At 40.6% G+C, this 9,698-nt stretch overlaps 1 protein-coding gene across 1 annotated transcript; it reads left to right on the top strand.

The window, feature by feature from the left end:
* Positions 1-1,583: 1,583 nt before the first annotated feature.
* Positions 1,584-7,454, top strand: CNTF (ciliary neurotrophic factor). The gene is made up of 2 exons (XM_004466834.4): positions 1,584-1,842; positions 3,096-7,454. The coding sequence occupies exons 1-2, from the start codon at positions 1,729-1,731 to the stop codon at positions 3,582-3,584; spliced, it is 603 nt and encodes a 200-aa protein (XP_004466891.1). The 5' UTR covers positions 1,584-1,728; the 3' UTR covers positions 3,585-7,454.
* The last annotated feature ends 2,244 nt before the right edge of the window (positions 7,455-9,698 follow it).

Raw genomic sequence — 9,698 nt, 5'->3', positions numbered from 1 at the left:
GCAATTTGTCTTCCTTGGTTGTACTGGGTTGCAGTTATCCTAGTAGTAAATATTTAAAGCTGCTAAATTAGAAGACCTGGTGCCATTAGAGTTTTTTACATGGGGGATACTATTTGTTGTCATTCAGAATCAGGTTGTTCAATTTTGACCCAGTTTAGTTCTTGATTTCTAGTGCCAAAATGCTTTGTGATTCTTTAATCATTTGGCAAACTATTAGAAATCCCTTTGATGTTTCAACATCCTTCTATTAAAAAAAATTTTAATCTAGTAGAGGTAACACTAAGAATGTCATCAGATCATTTTCACTCTCATAATGACAAAGCCTTGAAAATGTTTAATATGAATGCTTCTTCACAAAACATTGTCCATATCAGGTACTAACACACGCACAAAACTAAAATTCTGCCTGCCTAAAAGCCTGTGACAGCTGCCCAGGCCTGATTTCTTTCACCCTTACATCCCTCATTTATTGTTTACCTAGGAAATGGGCCCCTGAGAAGACATATGTTTCGATTAGAGACAACATCTATGGCATGAAATAGTGAAAGTTAATTGATTCATTTGGCCATGAAACTTATAACCCTTACACAATTACCATCCTCCTCTTAACCTACTGAATTAAATTGCATTAGAATGAAAACCCTGCAAACATCTTTAACTCTTGCCCACATTTAAAAGCCCAGCTCATTCTCTTATTTTAAAAGTGTGGGTTATGGCTGGGATAGGGAAGAAAAAAAGAGCATATTGTCACTTGAGTGAGACTGCTTTAGAAATGTTATCAAGTCAGGGTTGGTTGTTTCCTGCCCTTTGGAGAACAGGTCTAAACAGTTCTTCCTCATTCTCTAGCTACCAGGAAGACATTGTCATTGAAATTAATGATGCTTCCTTGGTTTTGACTTTTAATCAAATATAAATTAAACCAACTTAAAAAAAAAATAGAAGAATGAGAATTAGAAGAGACTGTAATTTTAAAATAAAGGACCTTTTTCTTACAAGTTTTGTTTCTTGAATGAAAAGTGAATACCTAAAAGAATGAATGAAATTGGAAAGTCAGTGGGTGAAACCGGTAGAATCAAAGACCTATATTTAAGTCTTGAGTCTAGCTACAGTATTTCGTGCATATTATTTAATCTTTTTAAGTCTCCATTTCTACTTCTGTTAAAATAGGGAAATGCTTCATAGAATTATTTTAAGGACCAAATGAGGTTAGCTTTAAAGCCTTCAGCACCATGTTTGGGCTATGGTAGTAAATGGCAGCTGTATCAATAATATTAACTTACTGATGGACACTTAACCAGGCCTCCAGAAAAGAAAATGACATGGCAAGCACAAGGGAGAGTGATAAAATGAACTGATTCTATGCGTATATAGAATAGATTAACATTAGGCAGTGGTGTCATGAGGATTAGTGTGACCTTGTTGCTAAGTGCAAAAGCAAAACAATGACAACAAGTATGCTAAGCACTGAGTGGAGGAGAGAGATGGAAGCACAGGCTGCGGGGGAAAAAAGCTGATTAAAAAGGGGCCTTTGATTCCACAGCCACAAAAATCCACAGCCAGGAATTTGCTGCCACCTCTGAGTCAGACGGGATGGGGGTGGGGTGCACAATCCCATTAGTAGTGACTGCTCAGTGGAATTAGTCTGTGATAGTCACATTTCTTATTTGGACCAGTGTAGACAGAAGCAAACCCAGCTCACTTGTTTTCCTGGGACAGTTGATTCAGGGGATGGCTTTTGCAGGACATTCACCACTGACCCCTCACCGCCGAGACCTCTGCAGCCGCTCTATCTGGCTGGCAAGGAAGATTCGTTCAGACCTGACAGCTCTTATGGAATCTTATGTAAGTTGCCTATTTTTCACTTTATCTCTTCTGATGCAGGTCCTTATCATCATCCTCCAGCACCACTATCAATTATGAAAACGGTAACCATACAGTCATTCATATTATTACACACCTATCTGACGTGGCTCTTTCCCTTAAGGAAACTCGTGATCAAATTTTAATCCTCCAGGACTGTTTGGGAGACATGTTCTTTCAATAAGATAATATATATGGGGTTGTAGGCAGGATTGGCTATATGAATAGGAGGCAATTCCTAATTTGATAGCTTACATTCTGAATTTTACCTCAGTAGATTAAACCATGGCTTCCATACGTTTAAATCATTGTTCTGAATTTTTGAGCTACGTAAGTGAAAACCAGAGTGAGGTTTAAAGGATTGAGTGGAAGAGCAGTATGACCTTAAGAGAAATTTGTAAACCCAACCAATTTTTCCTATACAGTGTTAATCACCTACTTTTTAATCGTATATATCAAAAGTGCCCATGTGTCTAAATAGAAAGATCACTGAAGTATCAAAAGGGTCCTCTAGAAGATTCATCTAGGACCTGTGGAAGTGCCAAATTCTCAAAAAGCTAACCAACCATGTAGTTCCAGATTGGTTTTCTCATAGAGGAGTCCCCATCATTCTTCCCCCAAAGCCTGCTGTGAAAATATTCCAGGCCCCTGTGGAGAGTTCTGGATGTAAGTTATCTGAGAGTTCATCTTCATACAGCTCTCCAAGTCATAAATCAGACCCTTTGAAGTATCAGTTTTTCATGGTTACCCACTGCATTCCCTAAAAGATGGTCCTTATCATTGAGAATGGGCAGTGAGGAGAAAGGTCAGAAAATTTCAAGAGCTTCCTAGGAGTCACCAGTGACTACAAGTATGTTTAAAATACTTAAAACTCCGGTATGATTGAAATACCCCAATTTTCAGAAGAGATTTTGAAACGACAAAAATTTATTATGAATCAATGCTTTTTTAACACCTCTAGAACCTAATGAAATAGCTGCAGGCACACTCCCCCATGTCGTCGTCCCCCCACCACCACCAGCGGGGCCCCTAAAATGCATAGATATTCAAAATGGCATGTAATTTCAGGGAGGTCATGTCTTTCCCAAATGAAGAGTTGATGTTGCAGACATTTTTATTTTAATTTGGATCCTTGTATGAGGTGAATGAGATTTTATATGAGACTTAGGGGTGATTTAAATGAGGGTATTGGGATGATTACAAAAGACATCATGCTTTCCTGTGTCTGTGGTCAGGTTAAACACCAAGACCTGAACAAGAACATCAACCTGGACTCTGTGGATGGCGTGCCAATGGCAAGCACTGATCGGTGGAGTGAGCTGACTGAGGCAGAGCGACTCCAAGAGAACCTCCAAGCTTATCGCACCTTCCATGTTATGCTGACCAAGCTTTTAGAAGACCAGCGGGTGCATTTTACCCCAACAGAAGGTGACTTCCATGAGGCTATACATACCCTTCTACTTCAAGTTGCTGCCTTTGCTTACCAACTGGAAGAGCTCATGGTTCTTCTAGAACACAAGATTCCCCCCAACGAGGCTGACAAGATGCCTTTTATTGTTGGAGATGGTGGTCTCTTTGAGAAAAAGCTCTGGGGCCTGAAGGTACTGCAAGAGCTTTCACAGTGGACAGTGAGGTCCATACATGATCTTCGTGTCATTTCTTCTCATCAAACTGGGATCCTGGCACATGGGAGCCATTATTTTGCTAAGGACCAGAAAATGTAGAAGTTATCCCTCTCTCTTGCTCTCGCTCACGTTCTCTCTCTCTCTCTTGTTCTCGCTCTCTTGTTCTCTCTGCCTTGCTTTCTTTTCTAATGGACTATACATAGTTCTCAGCCTCACTTTCCCATCTTACCTTTGAAAGTCTTTAAGACCTCAGGCTGGGAAGTGGACTTGGCTCAATGGATATGGCATTGGCCTACCACATGGGAGGTCCGCGGTTCAAACCCCGGGCCTCCTTGACCCATGTGGAGCTGGCCCATGCTCAGTGCTGATGCGCGCAAGGACTGCCCTGCCACACAGGGTGTCCCCCGCGTAGGAGTGCGCCCCGTAAGGAGAGCCGCCCAGTGTGAAAGAAAGTGCAGCCTGCCCAAGGATGGCGCCACACACATGGAGACCTGACACAGCAAGATGACGCAACAAAAAGAAAGACCTCAGGCATTTTCATCAAGTAGGGTTGGAGACATGGACAAATGGGCACATAGGTTTGGTATGGTTGTGTGTGTGTATTGGGTGTGAGAGAGTGGGGGTAGAGGCACCACCTTTCCACCTAAGTGCTCTAAACTTTTTTACTCAGTAGGCATTTTAACAGTCTCACAGAAAGATTATATTCTTAACTATAGTTCTGAATGACTCCTGAAAAGATGAGTCAACGAATTAAAAATTATGGACTCTCTAGCCAATTAAAACTCTTGGATAATAAAAATTTTAAAAAAAGCATTTGTTGAGTATCCGCGTTTTGAAGGACTATGCCAGGATCTTTATGTAAATTATGTATCATTTTCACAACAGTCCTGTGAGGGAGGTAGTGCTATTCCCAGTTGGCAGGTGAGAAAACAAGTTCACAGAGATTTATAACTTGGTCAAGGTCACACAGCTGACAAATGGCACACCTAAGTTTGAACCTGTATCTTGCCATTCTAAAGCCTGTGTGCCGTTTCCTTTAGAGGTCTGACTATGAACCTGTATCACTGGACCTTTTTGCCAAAGAGATTTGAAAGATGTATCCATGGAATCCATCCTGGGCACTGCAAAAGCAAACCCCATTACATGCCCTGATAGGTCAATGGCACAACTACAGTATGTGTTGCCCCTGCTTGGCAAAAAAAGAAAAAGTGCAACAAGTTCCAATTCCATTTGAGAAAAGGATTAAAACCACCAAATTTCCAATTTTAAGAAGCTGGGGATTATGTTGTAGTACAATCTGGTTTAAAGTCTCTGCCACAGTTCTTGAGTATTGGGTTGGGTAGCTTATACCAGGGTACCTCACATTGACCATAACTAGTGATGTGGGCATTGTAACCCAAGCTTTCATGTACAGTGGGTAGAATACTGCTCGGGTTAAAAAGTCACAGAACTCCTTTACCATACTTCCTCTGGGCTTAGTCATGAGAAGAGAGAGGGTGAAGTTCACTCGTCCCACAAGGAATGCCAGAGATTCTGAAACAATTTACAGCAAAGCTTTCCTACTGTACAAGAAAAGGACAGGGCTTTGTTCATTTAATATTTCAGCAAAAACTGTACATAGTATGAAAGGCACTAGCTAGTCAATGAGGGTCTCAATGGAATAGGTCATGCAAGGGGAAATAGGTGACAGCTTATGTCTTTTCCCAAATGGATTCATGTCCAAAACTCCATCAAGGCAGTATTAGATGAGGACTGTGTACTTAGCTCCGGGCTAGGCATTGTGGCAAAACCAGGGAATTAAGGCCTTACTCTTTAATATGCCTTTGGGGAAAATGGGATGTAAACATAAAACAAGGGTAATAATAGACTTGAATTGTAAGGTGCAGGTTTAAATGTTTTGGAGTTCAAAGGAAGATCAACGAAGGCCAAAAAATAGCTTCCTTTTGGAGGAGGTAGTTCAGTTGTAATCAGAGGATGAATGAGTACAAAAGAGAAGAAAATGGGGAGAGAAACAGGAAAGAGTTACCTGGTTGGAAGAGACAATAATAAATATTTGGGTACAGCTTCCACTAGTGGTCTATAGTTTAATTTTGTTTGTAACTTTCGCACAAGTATATAGTTCCCTACTGAATGCATAGAGGCTAATTTCTTTCAAGCTTGTCCTTATTTCAATTGTTTCTTCTGCTTAAGAACAGCATTTTATATTGATCTGCTTCTTTGGATTTATCTGGTAGTATTTTAGACTCTTTACCCTTTGTTTAATGAAGAGTGATGTAACTAACATTTCTTAATGGGGGAGTAGCCGATTATGAATCTGAAAGGAGTGACCCCTCCTAGTGCTTTGTTTTTATATCCAGCAGATGTAGCCAGTCAGATATCTACAAAGTTTCAGAAATCAATGCAGCCTTATTTAAACTCTGCGGAGTTGCATATGAAGGAATATTTGTGTGTAAAGGGCAGACCTGATGTGGCAGATGCTCCAGAAAAGGTGCAAGTACTAACTATTGACTGGAAGGAAGTAGGAAGATGTGCCATTCACAAAAGCAGCAAATCTGAGAGTAATCCCAGCACTGTGCTAAGGACTGTATATCAGTTTCTACTTCAAGAAACTTGATGTGGGGAAACCCTTAGAAAAAGGTAGATAAAGTAAAAAGGAAATGAGCACTTAGCCATATTAACAAAGGCATAAACATATATGAGATCTCTGTGCATGTAGGCATAGCCTCATGTTTATCTGAAATGTATAAAGCAAATTAAATAAAGGACTGACATTAAATAGGGCAGTGCTCTAGGCATAGGTCTTATAATATAGATAGGGATAATGAAGACACTGTGGAAGCATATATATTTTTAAGGCTCCATAATCCGAAAGGGCATTTTGACGTAAATTTTAGTGCCATTGTTTCTTAGATAGGTATATGGACAGGAAAGTTTGTTGTTGTTTTCATACACACACACACATGCTTACATATGAGATAGTTATTTATAAGGCACAGAAATTTAATTTCTAGCTCCTGTGCAAAGAGAATTCCTTCCATTCCACTGGCCCCCAAAAAAGTCCTTTATGTGAGGAGAGAAATTGAATTTTCCTGAATCCATCAAAGAGTTGCATGGATAAGAGTTGATAATACTATCTTGCATTGGTTTAAGAGGGTGATTTGGAAAAGGCTTGCAAATTAGCACAAATGCAAAGGTCAAGCATAGAATAAAATTAGCTTTAAGAGAATCAGATCTGGAGAAGTAAAAGTTTTAATGGAAAGTGGAAAGTGGAAAGTCATAACCTTGGTATCACTGTTATTTCAAGCTGCTGTGAATTGAAGCCCAGTGGATGACTCACTGTTATGACCACTGGTCAAATAGGGACAGGACAAGTAAACATTTCAGGGCCAAGTCTGAAAAAGTTGTTTAGAAGGACTTTTTTTGTGTGTGAATCCTCAGCCCTTGATGAAGGAACTAAGTACATCTCCCTCTCTAAATGGATGAAACATAGATGCAGAAAGCTGAGGGGCCTCCACTAGCATGGGAAGGATTGGGAAGAGGAAAGAAAGAAAAAAGCAGAATTTGGATACCACATAATTGATTTATCCTGTATATTGTCAATAGAAGATACTAACATAGTTTAGGCCAGGGCATTCTTTTAAAAGAATGATTTGGCCTCCTGTCTCACCCCACCTCCACTTCCAGTATCAAACCCAATTATGAGCTCTCTGAATGTTAGTACATTCAAAAAGTAGAAGTGGTAAAAACTTCATCTCTTAGCTCAAATGTTTCTATAGAGCCCTGAGGTCTACAAATATCGATGGAGAAAAAAAAATTTTTTTTTAATCTTTTGGTGAAATATATATGGGATGTGAGGTAAGAAAATCTACACACATGTGTTTCTTAACATAAAATGTTACTCAGATCTGTTTTTGGCACATAAAAAAAAGGGTGCTAGAATGGCTAACAATAAAGATCTCACCACAGCAAGTTCATGAGTTGCTTCTTTTATTTCTGTATCTTTGGATGAGCAAGGGGAATTTCAAGTGATTTCAACACTGGATGACATGTAATCCTCCCAGCCAGGGCCAGGCTCAGTAAAGCATGCTGGGTAAATCTCCATGTCAGGCCATTGGGCAAAACTCCCAGAGACAGTCGGCCTAGAAAGGTAGATTGCCCCTACACCACCAGGCCAATATCCTCTGGTTATGCTGTCCTATGATTTCAGCTGGCCTGCTAATGAGGATGATTTCCTTTTACATGGTTTAGTTTCAAGTATTTGACCCCAAACAAGTCATGAAAAATATAGAACCCTGACTAGGCCATGTCTAGTCAGTTTAGAGATAGAAACTAAATTGTAGAAAATCACACCATGGAAAATTTTGAGAAACTGCTGGGGGAGTCCATATTTCTATTCACATGTTCAAGGCAGTATGGAAGGGAATGATGTATTTACTTATTTACTGTATCAGGCAGCACTGCATTATTAATGAATCCTCTGAGATTTATATTCATTCTCTTTTACAGAAAAGGGAAATGAAAATGAGCATTAGGTTGACCAAATTCCCTCAGCTAAAATATGACAGAGCTAGAGTTTTAATTCTGCTCCAGTGTTCACTCCACTCCACCTCACTGCCATGGGACACCTGGTAACTAAGCTTGTCCTATACTGAAATCCATTCTCCCTCTCTGTAATTCACTTTCCTTGAATAAAACCAGTATAGACTTGTGTCAAATCATGCTCTATGACAAAACCTAAGTTTCCAAACTTTGGGACAAGTTGCTTTTTACTGAGCTTCATTATGCTTATTTAGGAAATGGAAATGATGACAAATAACTAATTTCACAGATTGTTAATGGGAATTAGACAAGATTGATCAATCTGCAAGTACTGGTAAATGTCATGTAGACATCACTGAGTGTATTTTATCTAATATGTCAAAAAGCTTGGATTCAGGTTAGATTTTTGGTTTAGGAAAGAACTCTGCAAATATTTCAGGGAAATACCAGTTGCTTCCCAGGAGCCTTATTGTGCCTACAGGCCTTTGGCCACTAGAGGACAACCCAGTCTTACATATAGCCTCCAGGAAGCAACCACTCTCTGGAGGGTTGAGGCCCAGACTGGTCACTGCACCCAGATGAGGACTTTCACAATAGGAGGGGTCAGACAAGTCCTGAGGTAGCCTGACAGGCTCTAGAAGGAGCCAAGGAAACATGTAAACAAACCAAGGCACCGCCCCAGGATGTGTTTAAGCTTATACTTTGACTTAGAACCATCCTCCTCTTACCCACTGTCCTCCTCTTAATACAGGAAGGAACTCAAACTTCATTTAGTTCAATCTCTTCATTAAACACATCAGCTTGAGAGAGCCAAAGAGGTTCAGCTGTCTATCCTGGTACACATCACAGGGGACTATGGGGTATCTCAATAGGAAGGAGTTAGAAGACCCTATTACAGAATTTGGGTTATGGTTGGGTAATTTGGAGGAGCATCTAATGAAAGGGACATTTATGTTAGATGCTGTCAGTGGAGGCAACTCTCTGGGTATTTTGTGGGTGGCAGCGCGGTGACTTTGTTTTCGCCTTTGTTTTGACAAACTTGTGAAGTGGTCTTGTTTCATTTTATCATGGTCTTAAAGTAACTTTGGTACAGTTTTTGTCATTCAAGTTAGTTCTGTTCTATAAAGTCACCAGGAACACTAATTAGTGAACACTGAATCATTGCCCCAAGAAGAACTATCAGGTTAGATTCCTGCAAGCCTTTGGTCACAACATTCCCTCAAGCAATCAATACATAACCTTGGGAGTGGACTTGGCCCAGTGGTTAGGGCATCCACCTACCACATGGGAGGTGTGTGGTTCAAACCCCGGGCCTCCTTGACCCGTGTGGAGCTGGCCCATGTGCAGCACTGATGCACGCAAGGAGTGCCCTGCCATGCAGGCGTGTCCGCGCGTAGGGGAGCCCCACGCACAAGGAGTGCACCCAGTAAGGAGAGCCACCCAGAGCAAAAGAAAGTGCAGCCTGCCCAGGAATGGCGCTGCACACATGGAGAGCTGACACAACAAGATGATGCAACAAAAAGAAACACAGATTCCCGTGCCACTGACAACAGAAGCAGACAAAGAAGAACATGCAGCAAACAGACATAGAGAACAGACAACTCGGGGGGGAGGGGAGGGGAGAGAAATAAAATAATAATAATAATAAGTAAATAAATAAAATACATAACCTTG

Source organism: Dasypus novemcinctus, chromosome 10 (genome assembly GCF_030445035.2).
Source record: "Dasypus novemcinctus isolate mDasNov1 chromosome 10, mDasNov1.1.hap2, whole genome shotgun sequence".
In the NCBI taxonomy this organism is placed as follows: Eukaryota; Metazoa; Chordata; class Mammalia; order Cingulata; family Dasypodidae; genus Dasypus; species Dasypus novemcinctus.
This window is presented reverse-complemented; position numbering and strand designations above follow the sequence as displayed.

What these genes read in the sequence shown, in the direction of transcription:
- CNTF (XM_004466834.4), top strand. Translation starts at nt 1,729, where the DNA reads ATGGCTTTTGCAGGACATTCACCACTGACCCCTCACCGCCGAGACCTC. An exon ending in CAGCTCTTATGGAATCTTAT is followed by an intron (nt 1,843 to 3,095) that starts GTAAGTTGCCTA and finishes GTCTGTGGTCAG; the next exon opens with GTTAAACACCAAGACCTGAA.